A 21,472-nucleotide genomic window follows, 5' to 3' on the forward strand; every position below is an offset into this window, starting at 1 on the left:
GGGTAAATTTTAAGTAGATTTATATTTGATTCCACTAATAAGTTCACATTTAACTTGGACCAAACGATTGGGTTCTGTGCTTAGACTCCAGTTAAATCTCAGCAGTTATTTCGTCACAGAAGACTGGGTCAGGTATGTCTATGTCCTTGGAAGAGTCAACCAAAGAGCTTCAATGTTTCGATGTATTTTTTCTGAAAGAAAATATCTAGGCTAGATAACACAGTACTCAACTTAGGAAGCACAACATTACAACTGATAAACACTTGACTGAAATAACATACTAAATAATATACTAATTTATAATGGCTTTCATAGTCAAAAATTTTTAACATGCATAAGTAAAATCTTTATAGAAGTGAAATCTTAACACTATCAAAGCACCAATTTAACTTGAAAAATCAACCAAAATCATGTAAAACATGTATAACAATTGCTATGCCCAACCTTTAAAAAAAACGTCAAGATATTAACAATGGAATGCCATGTGTAATTTAAAGTAGGATATCAACTATAAACGTAGCTAAGCACCCCAAAATGCTTACAGCAGCAAAGCTTCAACGGTGTAAATGTGGCCTGCAGCTTTGCCCATATTGGCCAGTGTGGTCTATCAATTCAGACCATGATATTGTGCTGACCCTCAAGAATTCTAATCATAACCTTTTACCCGAGTTCTCTAACCTGAACAGTGTCCTCACTGTTCTGCCTGCTGTTCCTCAGCTGGGCATGAAGTCCTACCGTCAATGTCAACAGCAGTTAAATCTAACTTCAATAAAAGAACATGTATTAGTTAGTTATTATCTTACCATTACTTCCTAGTGGTTGTAATGTATCTCCTGTCAGGTTACACCACCCAACTGGGAAAATATCTCGACAATCATACTTGCACCAATAATTGAAAGCTCCGCTCCAGCCATCAAATGTGATATAAACTTCATCTCCTTTAACATTTCCAATAGTTGCAGGGCAGATCAGATAAGGGTTCTTTCTGTCTACAGCTTCAAGTTTCATTCCCACTTTAAAATTATTTAAAGGTGGCTTTGGTGGTTCCTACCAAAATATTAAAAAAAAAAAGTTTTCATTGTTAAGATGTATTAAGAAGCATTTGCTCAACTGTATTCTTACAATCTTCAGCAACCAAAAATTAAGCTTCATGTTTATCAATTAAATACAGGAAGAGACAGTTCTCACAGATCCCTTTGAAACTCTGCTCTACAATATCTCACTTACTCTGGAGCATAGTCAAGAACCTAGAAGAAAACAAAACCAGCCTGATGGTCATTCATTCATTCAAGAAATATGTATTACATACTATGTACCAGGAATTTACCATTCATAGGTGAACAAAAATATCAAGATCCCTGTTCTTGTAGACATTACATTCTAATAGTGGTGGTAGCAGTGGTTGGGAGGCCAGACAGAATGAAGGGGAGGAAGCAATAACAAGAAATTTTAAAAGAGGGAGTCAAACAAACCTAAAAATATGTAAATTATAGAGTAATTTGAAAGATAAGCCTGAAGAGAAGGAACAGCAATAGATAGTATGTAAAAAGAAACTCAAAATATAAAATGTAGATACAAGAACATCAAAGTCACAGTCTGGGGTCATTTGTGATATGCAATCCAGAAACAAATCTTTAAAAGCATTCCTTAATTACAAAAAGCTGAAGTATACAAATGCTAACAGGATTCTTAGACCAAGGGCTACATTAAAAGCAACATCATCTTTTTTTCCACTCTGCTTTTTATCCCAGTAAATGGCACCATCAGCAACCCAGTTACCCAAGTCAAAAACCTGGAAATGGCCCTAGACCTGTGGTTCTTAGCCTGACTAAACATTAGAATTTCCTGGGGCCACACTGCCAGAGATATTGATTAAACTGGTCTGACATGGGCAGGGTACATTTTAATTGCCCAGATGATTCTACTGTGCATCCAAGGCTGAGAACCACTACCCTAGATGCATCTTTTCCCCCTAACACTCACATTCAGAGACTACAACCTGCCAATTCTACCCCCTAAATCTCTAGAATAACAACATTAAAAGTTAACTTTCTCTTCATTAAGACTTCCAGAAACTAGAAAATAAATAATATTAGGGAACACATTATAAAAAGGTTAACCTTCAATTTCCTCTATTTCTTTGCATTGTTCACTTAAGAAGTCTTTCTCTCTCCCTGCTCTTCTCTGGAACTCTGCATTCAGTTGGATGTATCTTCCCCCTTCTCCTTTGCCTTTCCCTTTTTTTCCCAGCTATTTGTAAGGCTTCCTCAGACAACCACTTTGCCTTCTTGCATTTCTTTTCCTTTGGGATGGCAAAGCAAAGACATCACTTTGGTGACAAAGATCCATATAGTCAAAGCTACGGTTTTTCCAATAGTCATGTACAGTTGTAAGAGTTGGACCATAAAGAAGGCTGAGTGCTTTCGAACTGTGGTAATGGAGAAGACTCTTGGGAGTCTCTTGGACAGCAAGAAGATCAAATCAGTCAATCCTAAAGGAAATCAATCCTGAATATTCACTGGAAGGACTGATGCTGAAGCTCCAATATTTTGGCCACCTGATGCGAAGAGCCGACTCACTGGAAAAGACCCTCATGCTGGGAAACATGGAGGGCAGAAGGAGACGGGAGCAACAGAGGATGAGATGGTTGGATGGCATCACTGACTCAATGGACATGAGTTTGAGCAAACTCTGGGAGATAGTGAAGGACATGGAAGCCTGGTGTGCTACAGTCCGTAGGGACACAAAGAGTCAGACACAACTTAGTGACTGAACAAAAACAACCACCTTCAATTGTTGAGCATATGCCCAGTTTAAATATTCTCTATATATTCATTTAATTCTCACAACAGACCTATGAAGCCAGTGCAGCTATTATACCCATCTTGCAGACAATAAAACTAATGTACAATGGCCTAAGACTACACCATAAGTATCAAAGCTAGATTTTAAGTCTAAGTAGCCAACCTTCTGGAACACTCTACACCCCAACATCTGCCAAGCCAATTCCAACTCTCCCGCACCTCAAAGCCCAGTTCTCCTGGTCTCTTTAAAGCTTCTCTGAACAATGCCTGCTATTCCGAGGCCCACCAAAGTGGCACTCATCTTCAACTGTGAAACTATTAAAATATGTTTACTCTTCTGAGATCGTTTTCATATTGTTATTTCCAGCACAGTACTCAATGGCAAGCATTTTTTAAATGAATGAACCGAAGAATCACCTGGAGTACAGTAAACAAGCTCTGAACTACCTCTTTCAACAAGATATAATTTTTAAAACCTATCTGGTAGATGGGTTCCTTTTAAAAATGTCCCCTTTAAACCCATCTCATCATCCCATGCTTTCTCTGATCCCTTAGTCGTGTCTGACTCTTTGCAACCCTATGGACTGTAGCCCACCAGGTTCTTCCATCCATGGAATTCTCCAGGCAAGAATACTGGAGTGGGTAGCCATTCCCTTCTCCAGGGGATCTTCCTGACCCAAGGATCAAAGCCGGGTCTCATGCATTGCAGGCAGATTCTTTACCATCTGAGCCACCAGGGAAACCCCTATTTCTTCTAAATTTCATGAATACCCTATCAAATTTTCTTACACAAATAAGTGTTAATAGAGCTCTAGAATAAAACAAATTTTAATTTGTTTCATAACAAATTAACTCTTTTTTCATAACATAGTAAATGAAAGGGCTTTATCACAAACCAACCTCCTTCCAGATATAGATAATTTGCAAAATGGTTCCCTCTGCTGTCAACAAAAGGTAATGATACAAAAGTTGCTTTAAGATATGTTTTAAAAGAATATAGTTTGTCATTATCCATTCTTGAATGACTTCCTAAACACAAAGATACAATCTGTAAAAGCAAAAGCTTATATAAAAGGGGATCATTCTCTTTTCTTTTACTGTAAGAAAATGATTCTGTTCTAAAAGGTGGCTAGCAAAGAATGGCCTTTTAACCTACCTTCTTGCTTACCTACAATATGGTTCTTCTTACAGGCTATTTTCCCCTATATCCCACTGATTGAAGCCAGTCTTAGCATTATCTGCATTACCCTTCTGCCTGAAATATTTTTACCCTTGTAGTATCAAGGTTCATTCTCTCCCTTTCTTCACATCTTCACTCAAATGGCACCTTCTCAGCAAGACCTTCCTTGCCAAAATATCTAAAACGTCACCCCTTTGTTCTCCTTAGCATATACAACTATCAAGCATAATACAATGCATTTATTATGATTTACTATAAATTTACTCAGCTAGAAGGTAAGCTCCATAAAGGAAGGAGTCTTTTATAGCTAAGTTTACAGCTATATTCCTGGAGTCTACCTCTGATCACAAACTCCTATCCTTAAATTTCTACTTCCTTACTTTTAATCAATTACTTCTTTGATTTCATCAAGAATTCTAGTCCTTTAACCTTCATTTATTCATTTACGAATATTTACTGAGTGCCTACTAAGTCCCAGACACTACTGAAGGTTCTTGATATATATTGGGTTGGCCAAAAAGTTCATTCAGATTTTCCTGTACACCAACAAAATTTTTGGCCAACCCCATATTAGCTGGCAAAATAAACAAAAAAACCCCACCTGTGCACTGCTCACATGCTAGTAAAGAGAAAGAGGAGGAGCATAATAAGTAAAATATATTCTACGTTATAAATGATAAATGCTTTGCAGAAAGAGAGCGCAGAGCAGAGTTTAAGGGAGATCCAGAAAGCAATGTAGGGGAGGGGTTGTGAGATTATAAATAGGACAATCAGGGCTTCCCTGGTTGTTCAGTGGCAAAGAATCTACCTGCCAATGCAAGAGACACAGGTTTGATCCCTGATCCGGGATAATCCCGCATGCTGTGGAACAACTGAGCCCATGCACCAGAACTATTGAGGCTGCATTCTAGAGCCCAGGAGCCACAACTACAGAAGCCAGTGTGCCCTAGAGCCTGTGCTCTGCAACAAGAGAAACCACCACAATGAGAAGCCTGCACACTGCAACTAGAGAGTAGCCCCTGCTCACCAAAACTAGAGTAAAATCCGTTCAGCAACAAACACACAGCATGCACAGCCATAAATAAATAAATAAAATTCTTTAAAAATAAATAAATAGGGAAATCAGGATGAGCTTCATCTGGAAGGTGACATGTGAACAGAAGCCTGAAGGAGATTATTAGCCAGTTATTTAGAGGAAGAGTGCTTTAAGCAGAGACAACAGCTAGGAACCAAGGCCCTAAAACAGAGACGTGTCTGAAATGTTCAAAGAACAAGGAAGCAGAGTGTGGCTAAAATGTAGTGTGCAAGTAGGAGGGCAGTAGGAAACAAGGTCAGAGAGATAATGAGGGGTCATAGCATGTAGAATTATGGAGGCCACTGTAAGAACTCTGGCTTTTACCCTGAGTAAATCAGGGAGCCCCTGGATGACTTTGAGGAGAGGAGTGATATAATCTCACTTATGTTTTAAAAGGAATACTCTGGCTGCTATGTTGACAACAGACTGTAAAGAGATCAATAAAGAGGTTACTCAGTAATCCAAGTGAGAGATAAGGGCAGCTTGTACCAGTCTGACAGCAATCGAGATGGCAAGTAGTAGTTGGATTTCAAATATATTTTAAAGATAAAGGAAATGGAGTTTCCATATGGACTGGATGCAGTGTTTGACAGAAATAATCACCAAGGTTTTTGGCTTAAGCAAATGGAAAGACAGTTGCTATTCCTTGATATGGGAAAGGAGGCAGGTTGAGCAGTTAGATGTCTATTAGACACATCCCCAGGGAGGGATACTGAGTAGGTGGGCTGGGTATAGAAGTCTGAGTTGGGAGCAAAAGGTCTGGACCAGAAATATAAATCTGAAAGGCATCTGCATATAAACTGTACTTACAGTCACGAATTAGATTAATCACCAAGAAATTAATACAGATCAGTTTCTCAAACACGACACTGTTGTCATTTGGGATCAGAACATTCTGTTGTGGGGGCTGTTCTGTGCATTGTAGGATGTTTAGTAGTATCCCTGGTCTCTACTCACTAGATATAAGTAGCACCCACACACACACACTCACAGTTGTGATAACCAAAAACATCCCCTGTTGGGAACAACTGTATGAAGAAAAGGACCAAACACTCAACTTCTATCACACCCTTTCACATCCAGGTTACAGAGCATCATATCACCATTTTCTTCTCAGCACCCCAAACCAACTTATCCCCTTGTCCTGGTTCTATTATCTCCAAACCTTAGTTCAGTATCACCCTCCACTTTACCTATTTATACTCAGCTGCTGAGCACTGCTGGAGAAAACTCCCACATGCATATTACATGCAGTGCTACACATGTTTAGTCTTCATCCTCAGGTGAACCCTCCAAAATACTGTCATATGTCCCTAGGTCGATGCCCCTCCCATCCCATATGGCAGCTATTCCAAACCTTTATAATTTGCCTTAAGACCAATGTTTCCTCATTGAATGTTTATTATTTTATTTGTTAACTGACTTTCTCCCCAACCACAGAGTAAGCTCTCTGCCTTGGTGGTGGAATATAGTAGACTTTCAGTCTATGTATGCCTTTGTCGGTTTCCCATTTCAGAGTAAACTGAGGCCATTAGGAATGAACTCTAAAAATATTCTGCCTTCACGATTATAAACTTCACTCTATCCAAGGACAATTTTCAGTTGGTCTTCGGTTCTTGCTAATGTAACTGATGAACTTCCTCTATAAAATAGTCAAGAATCAGCCTTCCTTTTAACTGACCTCTACTAAGTACCTGATATGGGTACTTCTATATTATAAAGGTGAGTGGGTATTTCTCAAGGTTCTAAACTTGACACTCTTCTCTCCTTCTCTGTTTTGCCTTTGAACTGGCTCATTCACGCTCAAGGCTTCTATCACTACCATTTATGCTAAAAAATCCCAAATCCATGTACCCAAGCCAAATCTTATTTCTAAATTCTAAATATATTTTATGTCAATGTCTGGTGGTAGTCATTACTCCTCAAACTTGCCAGAGGCACTTTTCAACATGTCAAAAACTAAACCCATCTTCTCCCTTAAGTATTCACCTTCCTGTACTACTCATTCTTTCTTCATTCATTGAACAAATAAGTATGTACCAGGACCTAGGATAGGCAATGAGAATACAAAGTAATATTAACTTCTGAAAAGGAACTATAGTCTAGGAAGCAAGAGAGAGTGAAAATAATAATATAATCCATTATCTACAAAGACTGACATATGCACAAAATGCTACAGAAGTATAAGAATAGAGAGGTGAAATTAGGGAAGGTATCTTGGAGGATTTAATGCCTGAGATGAATGTTACAAGAAAAATAGGAGTGAACCATAGATAACCAGTCTTTTTAAAAGGGGAACATGGTATGGACAGGCTATTACAAGCAATTTAGAACTTAAGATCCAAAGCAAGAAGTGGCAACTGTAAATCAGATCACAGGGTACCTTAAAGACCATATTAATAAACATATTTCATCCTGAATGAAAATGGGAACTTCAAAGGAGTTTTAAGTATGGAATAATGCAGCATGGCTTCTGTATCAGATATTTCTAGCATTGTATGTAAGGGTGTTAGAGGCAGTTATAAGGCTAGTTGAATAGTCCAGACAAGAGAAAAGCCTGCAGGAGTGGTAGTAAGTAGGAAGAAGAGACACAACAAAGATAATCAGCAAGCTAAATAGGTGGGCCTTCCTAATTAATCGGCTATCCAGAGTGCAGGGTCAAGAAGGAGTGGGGATTTAACATGGCTCTTAGTCAAGTTTCAAGCTTGGCTGAAAAAGGCACCCCACAAGTAAGTAAGGGTAAGAAAAGAAATCCAATAGAAAAACAGGCAAAGGCTATAATCAGCCAATTCACAGAAAAATAAAAGGCCATTAAACACATTTTGAAAGTTCCATTTCACTGGTTATTACTTCCATACAAATTACAATGGGATACCATTACCATCTCCACCTCCAAAAAAGATTCACCAAATTTTAAAAGATGGATAATATTCAATGCTAGTAAAGGTATGGGAATGTGACTATATCTAAACACTAATAGTGGAGAATAGTTTGGAACACCCTTTTTAGGTGCAATTTAACAATATAAACACTACTTGAAGGACATTGGAATTCTACTTCTATTAATAAGAGTGTAGCCATTCATACTTATATAAAAAGTTCTACACAAGAATGTCCACTGTAGATGATTTAAACAAGAATATGGAGACACCCTAAACATTAATCCTTCAGTTCAATTCAGTTCAGTCGCTCAGTCGTGTCTGACTCTTGCAACCCCATGAACTGCAGCACGCCACTCAAACTCACATCCATCGAGTCGGTGATGCCATCCAGCCATCTCATCCTCTGTCGTCCCCTTTTCCTCCTGCCCCCAATCCCTCCCAGCATCACAGTCTTTTCCAATGAGTCAACTCTTCACATGAGGTGGCCAAAGTACTGGAGTTTCAGCTTTAGCATCATTCCTTCCAAAGAAATCCCAGGGCTGATCTCCTTCAGAATGGACTGGTTGGATCTCCTTGCAGTCCAAGGGACTCTCAAGAGTCTTCTCCAACACCACAGTTCAAAAGCATCGATTCTTCAGTGCTCAGCTTTCTTCACAGTCCAACTTTCACATCCATACATGACCACTGGAAAAACCATAGCCTTGACTAGATGGACCTTTGTTGGCAAAGTAATGTGTCTGCTTTTCAATATGCTATCTAGGTTGGTCATAACTTTAGGGAGAGGTTAAATCAGTTATGGTAATCCATACCACAGAAGAGAGCAATACAACCTATAATATGTATGAAACAAAATGGAAATTTCCAAAGCAGACACACTTTAGGGGAAAAACTAAATCATAGACTATATTCCAATTTACATTTAAGAAATAGAAGTCCATATATATTTGTAAATGCACAGATAAAGGTCATGAAGAACTTTTTGGAGAGAAGAGTAGAATGGAGGAATGGATAGGATAAATGGACACTCATTTTCCACTTTAGTTAAGGATATAGCTTGATTCCTCCACACACACAAAGATAAATTACTTTTATAATTTTAAAAATGAAAAACAATGTGTGACATGTGACGTGACTAGCTGATAAAACAATTCCATAATTAAAATGGATCTAACGGCTTTTCTAAAGCAACAGTCTAAGCTAATAAGTATTTAATAAAGACTATTACGAAACATCTCTTTTGTTATTAACTGTCATCAAATACGCTTTACACAGTGCCCAAAAGGACTGCATTCACTTGTGCCCCTTGCTGGTAAGGCAAGCCCACTTATAGCATTTCATGCTGCTCAAAGCTGTACTCAAAGAATTTTTCTCTGCAATGTAGAAATCATGTCAATTGACATTTCACATCTTTGTACATTTAATCTTCTTGAAAAAGTTTTAAAACTATAATCAGTGTTTACCATTCCTGATACGAATGGCTGTAATAAAATTTAAGTGACTGAAAAAACAATGAGGACAGAGTGAAAAATTTTTGACCTATAATTTAACTAAAACTTAGCTTTCATTCACTGTTTCTTAACATTCTTTCAACATTTTCTTTCAACATTTTCTCAAGAGCATAAACTATTTTTGGAATTTTCCCTCTTTGTTATATAACAAGTATTTCCTTATAAAAAAAATTCTTTCTGATGACTGTTTTTAACATTCTTTTTACTTCTGCAACCAAATCTGTCCAAACATCTTTCAAGTTTTCTTGTCCCATCATTTTCTCCAATATCAAAGAGATAACTAACATTACAAACTGAGAAGTTTCACTTCTGAAGGTAAATAAAAAATAATAACAAACATCTGCTTCCAGTAAAGTACCCATTTGTATCTGAGGTCAAGAAAGAGGTACTAATTCACTTTGACTACTGAGTGATGAAAACTGAGCCTTTTTTATGACTCGCTGTTACGGGCTGAACTGTGTCTCACCTCCTATTCCATCAAAATACATATGTTTAATTCCTCATCCAATACCTCAGAATGTGACTATATTTGGAGACAGGGTCTTTAAAGAGATAATTAAGTTAAAATAATGTCATTATGGTGGGTTCTAATATGAACAGTGTCCTAAGAGGAGGAAATTAGGACACGGATATGTAACTAATGTAAAAACTCAAAGAGGAGAAGATGACTATCTATAAACCAAGAAGCATGAGAGAGTCAAAGTGAGAAAATAAACTTCTGTTTAAGACACTGTTATGAAATGAGTTACATCTTTTCAAAATTCATAAACTGAAGCCCTAATTCCCAATGTGAGTATACTTAGAAGCAGGGCCTTTAAGGAGGTAACAAAGGTTAAGTGAGGTCATAAGGGTGGGGCTCCAAATCCAGGACTTCTTTACAAGAAAAGAAAGGAAAACCAGAGATTGCTCTCCTTCCACCACATGCACAGAGCAGAGGCCATGTGAGGACACAGTTTAGACTATAAGCTGAGAAGAGACACCTCACCAGAAACCAGCCCTGATGACACTTTGATCTTGGACTTCTAGCCTCCAGAAATGTGAAAAAATAAATTTCAGTTATTTTAAGCCACTGAGTCTGTAGTACTTTGCTACAGCAGCCTGAACAGACTAACACATTTGCCAATCAAGCAGTTTGCAAAGTACTTTCGATACACGTTAGAGAAGACAAAGCATTTAAGAATCCCCACTAAATTAAAAAAAAAACAAAACACAGCCCAGTTGATGGAAGCTTTTTATAACATCTTTCTTACCTTCTTAAAGAATGCTTCAGGTGCCATTTCAGATCCAGTCAGTGTTCGCAAGAGGAACATTGGCCAAGATGATGTGTTCATCTGGTACCCTATTTTATAAAATAAAGCAGGTATTTTTTAAAAGCTTCTCTGTGATATTACAGCAAGTTGGCATAAGAAACGTTCCATTTACCATTCTTCTCCAAAGAATGACTTTCTTACCAAGGAACGCAGGAAATGGGCTAGAAGAGCAGGTGTACCCTCCAATCAGTGCTACTGCATCCACTGTACTGCTAGACAAGAAGGCTACAGTGGGGGTAGAAAGTCTCAGTTTTAAAAAGCCACTAGCTAGGGTTCACAAACATACACATATATGTGGGGAATGGGCCATAATACTAGGAGAGATCCAATTCAAAACCCAGGAGAGCTTCCATTCCCCACCAACCGCCACACATGCAGAGTAAAAAGGCTCCAAAAGACTACCAGCCCCTTTTTCCTCAGAGCCTCTGCCTAACTTCCTTTGAGAAAGACAGTTTTCTGTCAAACTCAGTAAATGTACACTTATGATGGTATATTTCACTGTATGTAAATTTTATCTCAAAAGAAAAACAAACTGTAAATAAACAGTGAACTCTAGTTAATGATATGCATGCTAAAGGATTTAGGGGAAATGTACTGATGTCAATAACTTATCCTGAACTGCATTTAAAAATATAATTCACTGATGAACTGACAGAAAGGCAAGTAAGCAATAAAGCAAGTATAGTAAAATGATAATGGGTAGAATGTAGGTAGTGGGTATGTGGGTGTTCACCAGAAAATTCTTTCACCTTTTCTGTACGTTTGAAATTTTTCATACATTAAGTTGGGAAAAAAGACAGCTCTCACTTAAGCAGTCCCTACACACACTAAATGATTTTATATTAGGATTTGTATCAAATGCTATCAAAATAGACTCAACAGGTGTATTCTCTAGAGATCTCATCAATTAATGGTGACTATCACAGCATGTGGCATGTGCAGCAGGGAGCAGGAGTCTGCTAGCTTTACTATTTTCTGGGGGCAATCTATTACATGCAATACTTGCCTGCCATGATGCCAGAATTGGTTGGTGAGAACTTGGCATGTATTCCTGATGAATACATGCATTAAGATAGGGAGGCACATGAATCACATTGCCAATGGGTCCATCAATAGCATAAAATATATAAGAAAGTTCACAGAAAGTCATTTTATAATAATCATGTATCAAAACACCCTAAATCTGACTAGGAAAATAATTGTTGCTGGGGAATTATAAAGGGTTGTTATACACTCCCTTAAAATAAACCAGTATTACTAGTGATACCTAATATTAAATAGTTATCCAGAGCATGGATTCTCCACACTATTGTTAGAATAGAGCATGACAATCATTCTCTGGTCCTTATGCCTTTCTCTTAACCTGTATCTTATCCTATTACATGAGGTACCATGACTTTGTTTTAATTTAGCATTTTCCTTAATTCTGAATTGCCTAGAGTCAAACACAGATCAAAGCGCATGTAAAAAATTCAAACACAGCTAAAACTAATTCATGATATTAGGAAGTCTGGACAGTAATTACCTTTGGAAAGGAGGAGGATATGACTGGGGATCAGCAGGGCTTCTAGGGTACTGACAATGCTCTCTTTCTTTATTTGGGTGTTGGTTTTTATACGTGTTCATTTATAAGCTCGGAGAAGGCAATGACACCCCACTCCAGTACTCTTGCCTGGAAAATCCCACAGACAGAGGGGCCTGGAAGACTACAGTCCACGGGGTCACTGAGGGTCAGACACGACTGAGCAACTTCACTTTCACACATTGGAGAAGGAAATGGCAACCCACTCCAGTGTTCTTGCCTGGAGAATCCCAGGGACAGTGGAGCCTGGTGGGCTGCCATCTACGGGGTCGCAAAGAGTCAGACATACACTTTTTTCCATGTATGTTAAAACTTTAAAAAATAATTTTAAATAATATCCTTTAACATTTAAATAAATAAACCTTTTAAAAAGTAAAACTATGTAAGTTGTGTTATATTAAAATGGAAACTAAACTATTCAAAAGCATCTCATGAGCAAATTGGCAAAAATTGTATTTTTTTATTATGTGGTATCACAATGCATACTAGTCAGCATGTATTGCTATATATTTCATATTTTTAATTAATAAACTCTAAAAAGTAATTTGAAAAAATAATGATTATAAATTTGGTTATGTGTCTGAAATGCTGACAATCACCACAGCTGTTTCCTTTAAACAAAATACAAACACATACTAGCATACTGTCAATAGAGAAATAAAACCCAAACATGGAAGCACTAAGCCTCAGATGTATATCTGTTACAGAAGTCTGTATGATTTAAGATATTATAAAAATAAGCAATAAAAAAATTTGAATGTTATGAAGAAAAGGGGAAAAGCAGAAAACACACATATCCTAAACCATCTTCTTGGGAATAACACATACTTGATTAGTTTTTAAAAATACTTTAAACCAAGTTAGTATTAATTAACCATTAGAAGAAAGACAATATAAAATGATGTTATTAGAAAAAACAGTTATTACTGTCTTAAATTTTTTATTCTCACAGCTTCTTTCACTAGTTGGAGACAAAAAAAATTAACTGTCTCACTGTGCATTATAATAGAGCATTTACATTTTAGCATTATAAAAAAGAAACAAAAACCAATACCCACCATTCACTCAGAATGTGCAAGTAATAAACTAAATACTTATATTCTACAGAATACCATGGTACACCAAAGTATTAAAACAGAAAAATTTTTGCACAAAATTAGGGTCATGTACTTTGTTTCTTTTAAAAACTTGGTTAAAATCAAGAATTTTATATTAAAAACCTTTGCTGAAGTGTTACATCAATCTCTTCCTTTACAAAGACCTAAAGTAACTGATTCCTACCCCTCTCACTATGATTTCTTCCCATACAGGTGTAATGAAATTCCCAAGCCTAACACTGGCGTCCCAGTGTAAAATCATCTCCTTCTGCCATGCTAATCCCCATAACAAAAAGGATGAATGGCTCATTAGACAATACTGAGGGAGGAAGTGACTCATATCGAATGCTACAAACTTCTCCCCCAGAAGGGTTTCTGAATCTGCAAGTGTAATCTGCTTTTGACATTTCAAGTTTTAAGGCAGAAGGAGTCTTGCTCTGGAGTGGGAACCTTTAGCCACACATATGCCAAAATATGTACTTAAATGAAACTCTATAACATATGGTACTGAGTTACTTTCTCAAACCTTCTCCACAGTAACCACCTGACCGTCTGTTTGCCAGAATGCCTAGGAGAAGAGATTTTCAAAGGGTCAGTTAAAATTATTTCTACTGAATATTACATTAGCAAAAATATTTTGTTTTAAAACTGTTTATCCTTACCCAGTGGAGGCTGAAGTAAGTCCCCTTCCTTTTCACATGTCCCAACAGGCTGTATGTCTGGAGAATCAACCAGCCGCCAAAAGTCATTTTGGTTATCACTACCATCCAATCTTAAACGCAGCCTGGCACCTGTAACTCCAACAACTGTAGCAATACATACTGAAGTCGTATTGCGAGGGTCATGGGCTTCCAACTTCATGCCAACTTTGAAGTCATTAGCTGGTGGAATCTTAGACTATATACATAAACACATACAAATAAAATTCTGTTAAAACTCTTTAACTGTAGGAAAATCAAACGGTCAGTTATGTTACCAGAATACATGAGGAACATTTTAAGTAACAGTTACAACAGTTGGTGAACAAAATGAGAGCTGTAAGGGTTAACAAAAAGATCTCCAAATTCTCTCCTTGGCTTGACACACAGCCTGACATGGCTGCCCACTGCTTGTCACTCACTCATCTGCCCACTTCCAGGCAAACCAAATACAACCTCTAAAATGCATCCTGAGTGCCTTTCTAATATAAGAATTTGATTAGGCCTTTACTCTTAAAGTAAGCCAAAAGGCAGCTTACCACTGCCTAATGTAAAGTCCAAACAGTCAGTATAGTTTAAAAGCCACCACACTTTAACCTCACTCCCATACTTAGGTCTCTATCTACTTAGTGCTCCAGCCACCCATACCATCCCTCAACACTCAGGTTCTTTTACGCCCATGTCTCTTTCCTTTGGATGTTCTCTCTGCCTGGAATATCCTTCCCCTCATTACAACTACCTCAGATAGGACCTCTTCTGTGAGTCCTTTCCAGTATAGTTATCACACTTTTTATCATTAATTATTTACATGGCTACCTTTCCCTCCAGATGGGCAGTCATAAGAGCTTAGTATACCTGACATAAAGTAAATTCTTAATCAATGAATGCGAAGAGACCATCTGGTTCTTAAGCAGCACTCCCACAATCCCACATTGCTTCACACTAATAGAACCTAATAACAGATTCCCTTCAACAAGTTAATAGTTTACAAAAATAAATATAACATGGTATCTACAGAATTTTGGCATACCTGTCTGAAATACTCTGAAGGAGCACTTAAAGATCCAGTCTCTTCCAAGTATTTTTCCCATTGAAAATTATCTGGAAAAAAACATGCAAAAATAGGTGGTTTTTTTGGTTTATTTTTGGGCCCCACCAGCATAGCTTATGGGATCTTAGTTCCCCAATCAGACAGCAAACCCAGGCCCATGTCAGTGAAAGTATCAAGTCTTAACCACTGGATTGCCAGAGAATTCTCAGGGTTTTTAAAACATATATAATATGTATACTAACTTTCAGGAATAAAATGGATTTTAGTTCCATATCTCTTTAAAGAAATACTTCTCAAAGGACAAATACAAACTTCCTCATCTGACTACCAGCATGGAAATAAAAAATAAGACCATTTCCTGATAATAATGGTTCTGATATAAATGATAATCCAGATTTTCTTGATGTAATGAGGACTGCATCACAGTGATTCTAAAAACGTGAACTCTAGAAACAACTAAAGGACTTTTTATAGCGTAATAGCAAATTCTACTCATATGTCTCTAATACTAATTTACTCAAAATATGTCTTTATCATTTCATCTCACTATTCTGAAGCTATTTCTTTGTTTTTCACAGGGATCTAAAGGTGTGTGGCATAGCAGAAATAAAGCATTAATTTATGGAAAGAAAAACTCTGAGAACCAGCGTTGTTTCTCAATTGACTATTAGATCTCCATCCAGGGTGTCAGAATATGGTGGCAGAATAAAGCAGAAACCAGTCATCAGTGCAATGACTAACACAGATTGTTGTAACAATCTATATTTTCTGCAAACTCCTTCTGTTCTTTCTCTCACTTAGTCTTGATGACATATAATGCTAGAAGTAAAGGTCAAAAGGCAGTACACTTTTCCCGGACACTTCAATTGACTGTGTCAGTCACAATGCCCTGAAAGACTTGACAGCAGTATTAAAGGTACTATTAACTCATATAAACTTTAATTCTCATCAAACATGAGGGTTTTTTTTTTTCTATACTCCCTGTTTAATTAATCTCTTTACTATAAAAATATTAGGGCTCCACAGTTCCCTCCCTAGGGGAATCTGTGTTACTAGCCCCTTATACATTCTTCAAAGGCTGTAACAGTTCCACTTACACACACACACATTCATACACTGCTGATAAATGTTTAACAGCCAGCTTTCCAGAAAATACAAACAAGAAGCCTGACTGGAACTGTTAGTGTTTGCATATTTCTGTGATGTAAATACCACCACCACAGCTGATTGCAAGATGCCAAGGTAAAGTTACCAACCACACAGTTAGGAAGAAATGTGAGCTGATGTGAAATGTGAGCAGGATTCGGAATATCACTGTTACATGAAATTATATGCATTTAGTACATGTGCATACATATGGTATTAAGCATGTCATTTCATAACACTGTATACACCCTTTTAGAGATTTTTCCACTTTAAAAAAATACTGGGTTTAATTCTGCTTCCAGATTATGTAAACCAAGCACTACCACAGTGCTGAAGAGCATGCAGCAAAATGTCAAGAACACAGGCTCTTGACATCAAAATGCTATCTTTCAGTCTAACTCTGCCTTTTACTAGCCAGTAACTCTGAGCAAGTCACTTCATTTTCTCGGCCTCAGTTCTATGAAATGAGGAAAGTAACACATATGGTATAATGTATTTTTGAGAACTAACTGAAGTAGTATGCATATAAATAACTTGATAAATACATACTACTTAGTGAAATAAAGATGACATAAAACTAAATGTCATCCATTGGATCACTGAAAAAGCAAGAGAGTTCCAGAAAAACATCCACTTTTGCTTTACTGACTATGCCAAAGCCTTTGACTGTGTGGATCACAACAAACTGTGGAAAATCCTTCAAGAGACGGGAATACCTGACCACTTTACCTGCCTGCTGAGAAATCTGTATGCAGGTCAAGAAGCAACAGTTAGAACCAGACATGGAACAACAGACTAGTTCCAAATAGGGAAAGGAGTATGTCAAGGCTGTATATTGTCACCCTGCTTAGTTAACTTATATGCAGATTACATCATGTGGAATGCCGAGCTAGATGAAGCACAAGCTGGAACCAAGATTGCCAGGGGAAATATCAAAAACCTTAGATATGGAGATGACATCACCCTTATGGCAGAAAGCGAAAAACTAAAGGGCCTCTTGATGAAAGTGAAAGAGGAGAGTGAAAAAGTTGGCTTAAAACTCAACATTCAAAAACTAAGATCATGGCATCCAGTCCCATCACTTCATGGCAAATAGATGAGGAAATAATGGAAAAAGTGACAGACTTTATTTTGGGGTGCTCCAAAATCACTGCAGATGGTGACTGCAGCCATGAAATTAAAAATCGCTTGCTCCTTGGAAGAAAAGCCATGACCAACCTAAACTGCATATTAAAAAGCATTACTTTGCCAACAAAGGTCCATCTAGTTCAAAGCTACAGTTTTTCGAGCAGTCATGTACGGATGTGAAAGTTGGACTTTAAAGACAGCTGAGCACCAAAGAACTGATGCCTTTGAACTGTGGTGTTGGAGAAGACTCTTGAGTGTCCCTTGGACAGCAAGGAGATCCAACCAGTCCATCCCAAAGGAAATCAGTCCATCCCAAAGGAAATCAGTCCTGAATATTCATTGGAAGGACTGATGCTGAAGCTGCAGCTCCAATACTTTGGCCATCTGGTGCAAAGAACTGACTCATTTGAAAAGACCCTGATGCTGGGAAAGATTGAAGGTGAGAGGAAAAGGGGATGACAGAGGATGAGATGGTTGAATGGCATCATCGATGCAATGGACGTGAGTCTGAGTAAGCTCCGGGAGTTGGTGATGGACAGGGAAGCCTGGTATGCTGCAATCCATGGGGTCACAAAGAGTCGGACATGACTGAGCAACTGAACTGAACTGAAACGTCATAGTTGTGCCTAAACTTAAGAATACTGGATAGCTATATTAAAAGTGAAAACTGAGATCCATGGCTCCAAAATTTAACTGACCAGGTTACTTCAGTGACCTCCTAAGCACTAACCTGACAATCAAGAGACCCAAGGTTCTAAATGAAGCTCTACCACCATATGATCTTGGAGAGCATTAAAAAAAGAAGAAGAAAACAAAACATGAAAGAGGGGGAAAAAATTTGACTAGGATGTCACTAAAGAGCCACCATACTAGGATGAAAGGAGTATAAGTTGGAAATAATAACTGAGAAATCAAAGCCATTTCACAATTAGACCTCAAAGAACTTAAGACTTTTCCACAAATCAGTTACATTTGTAAAATTTTTCAGTGACACTGGAAAATACTTAATTCATCTAAGACAATGTTTAAAATATTCTATCACCATTTGTGTCTTCAGTCAGTCAGTTCAGTTGCTCAGTCGTGTCCGACTCTGCAACCCCATGAATCCCAGCACGCCAGGCCTCCCTGTCCATCACCAACTCCGGAGTCCACCCAAGCCCATGTCCACTGAGTCAGTGATGCCATCCAACCATCTCATCCTCTGTCGTCCTCTCCTCCTGCCCTCAATCTTTCCCAGCATCAGGGTCTTTTCCAATGAGTCAGCCCTTCGCATAAGGTGGTCAAAGTATCGACAGCTTCAAATTCAGTCCTTCCAATGAACACCCAGGATTGATCTCCTTTAGGATGGACTGGTTGGATCTCCTTGCAGTCCAAGGGACTCTTCTCCAACACCACAGTTCAAAAGCATCAATTCTTCTGCACTCAGCTTTCTTTATAGTCCAACTCTCACATCCATACATGACTACCGGAAAAGCCTTGACAAGACGGACATTTGTTGGCAAAGTAATGTCTCTGCTTTTTAATATGCTGTCTAGGTTGGTCATAATTTTCCAAGGAGTAAGTATCTTTTAATTTCATGGCTGCAGTCACCATCTGCAGTGATTTTGGAGCCCAGAAAAATAAAGTCAGCCACTGTTTCCACTGTTTCCCCATCTATTTGCCATGATCTTCGTTTTCTGAATGTTGAGCTTTAAGCCAACTTTTTCATTCTCCTCTTTCACTTTCATCAAGAGGCTCTTTAGTTTTTCTTTACTTTCTGCCATAAGGGTAGTGTCATCTGCATATCTGAGGTTATTGATATTTCTCCTGGCAGTAATGGGCTAAAATTTGAACTAGCAAATCCTTTATACCAGTGCTATATAATACAAGTGCTTTCTATTGCACTGCTAGTAACCTTTGGAGCCTTAATTTTTTTCTTTGTTCATAGGGCAAAAATTTTTAGTCCACAACACTATTCAGCTTGGATGCCCATATGATGAGAGTCTACCAAAAACATAGTGGAAGCACACATAGCAAAAGGCTTTACTAATTTAGATTTGATACATCTATAGTACAACAGTGAGAATTCCTGACTAAAATAGTTCAGAAAGTAGAAGACAAGCCTGAAGTCCCTATCTGTCTCTGCATTTTTATGCTCATTGACAGATTAGCAGCTGGGGGTGGGGGGTGGGGGGTGGGGATTTACTGTTTCAGAAAAGAGCCCTGGGGACTGATAGGCCTTTTCAGGAGACAGATGTATATAATGTTGTGATCTATTTCTGCAAATGTCTGTCAAATTGACTAAGTAATCTCATTTTAAATCAGAGTTTCTCAAGCAGAAAAGTTTGAAAATTTTGAAAAGGTACTAGTTTCAACTTTTAAGAATATATTCTTCAAATTGATTTTCATGAAATTTCCAGAATAGGCAAATCTATAGAGATAGAAAGAAGGTAAATGGTTGCCTAGGGAGAGGCACTGTGAGGAAATGGAGAGTGACTACTAGCTAGGTACTAGGGTTGCTTTTTAGAGTGATGAAAATATTCTAAAACTGATCATAGTAATGGTTACACAACTGGGAACACACTACTTACTAAGAACCATTGAACTGTACACTTGAAATGGGGAGATTGTATGGTATGTGAATTATATCTCAATAAAACTATTATATTAAAAATGGAAAGGAATTTGTAAGGATGAGGAAGAGCACTCTAACCTAAGAGCCTCCATTCCCTTGGAGAGTTTTGGGGATTGGAAGGAAGAGCTGAGGAACAAGTAAGGCCAATGAGAAAGAGAACTAAGGAAACACTGAGGACCCAGCTACAGTAATAAAGAATGACTCCATGGGATTAACTCTACAGGCAATCTTTTCGTAGGAACAGAAAGTCATGGATGAACTACTTACTCCAAGAGTGGGGCTGGCAGGGAAGGTGCAACAGAAACACAAGGGGCAAGAGGCTTGCCTGGAAATTGCTGGTAAACACACTAAGTTTGCTATTGTATTTTTTTAATTCAGCCTTTTGTCTGCACATGACTTATTTCCTCACTTTCATAAGAGCAGGTGCAATGGGTCAGAGTCTATCTCCTGAGTCTCTGATATAGTGCTATACACATGCTATTAACAATAAAAGCTTAAAACATGAATTAATAACTCAGACAATAAAGTTAACATTTACTGAACACTTACTACAAGCCTAGGCATTATATTAAGTGCTTTACATTCCTTTTAATTCTAATAGTTCCATGAGTAAGTAGTTATTATCCCTGTGCTACACAGGAGAAAAGAGACTAAGAACATTGAATAATTTGCCCAAGGTCACAAGGCTAGCAAAAAATGAGGCCAAGATTCTAGAAGAGGTCTGTCAGATCCCCTAAATACCTAAGCTTTAATCGACTAGACTGTCTTTTGACCATCAAAAAAGACATTCACATTGACTCTAGTGTTAGAAAGGTTTTCATTAAAAATCGAATTATTTTAAATTGGTAATACATGGTAATTAATAACTAGATATCTTTACCTTGGCAAAACTGCACTGAAATACATAGTTATCTTTTAACTTAATCCCTCTCTATGTGAAACCAAAGTAAAATTTTCAAAATTAAATACTATCTTTTCGGTCTTTCCTATTGCTTACATTTTATATTTACAAGAGCTTACTATACATAGATTATACCAAAAGCAATAAGAAGAGTTCATACTAACACTGAGTGAAGAAAAAATACATGTTCTACTGAACTAATTTAAAACCTACCATTTTGCACAGATGTGCCTGATTGAGGAGCTCTCTCTTGATTCTCCTTCTTTACACCCATTGAGTCTTTAAAAAAAGAAAGAAAGTAGTGAGCAATACCAGAAGAACAGAGCAACAGTTTGAAAGAGTACTTACAAAAATCTAAACTGCATTTTCTAACAGGAACCAGTTTCAATCTTATAATTTAATCCTCACTTTCTGCATAGGACTTCACTTTCTTTCTTTTTTTTAAAAATACTGTATTTGTTTTACCATACATTGACATGAATCCACCACAGGTGTA

At 37.6% G+C, this 21,472-nt stretch overlaps 1 protein-coding gene across 3 annotated transcripts in view; it reads right to left on the reverse strand.

The window, feature by feature from the left end:
* SCML2 (Scm polycomb group protein like 2) overlaps positions 1-21,472 on the reverse strand; it is a 112,686-nt gene that overhangs the window by 65,465 nt on the left and 25,749 nt on the right. For 2 of the 3 annotated variants that reach the window (XM_015104816.3, XM_060407400.1), the window contains exons 3-7: positions 21,190-21,255; positions 15,167-15,237; positions 14,101-14,335; positions 10,700-10,788; positions 804-1,047 (exon numbers count right to left, since the gene is read on the reverse strand). In XM_015104816.3, the coding sequence (XP_014960302.1) occupies positions 804-1,047; positions 10,700-10,788; positions 14,101-14,335; positions 15,167-15,237; positions 21,190-21,255 (705 nt within the window). The remainder of the gene's footprint in view (positions 1-803; positions 1,048-10,699; positions 10,789-14,100; positions 14,336-15,166; positions 15,238-21,189; positions 21,256-21,472) is intronic. The other variant, XM_060407401.1, reaches the window with a different exon arrangement.

The sequence above is a fragment of the Ovis aries genome, chromosome X, assembly GCF_016772045.2.
Source record: "Ovis aries strain OAR_USU_Benz2616 breed Rambouillet chromosome X, ARS-UI_Ramb_v3.0, whole genome shotgun sequence".
Lineage (NCBI taxonomy): Eukaryota > Metazoa > Chordata > Mammalia > Artiodactyla > Bovidae > Ovis > Ovis aries.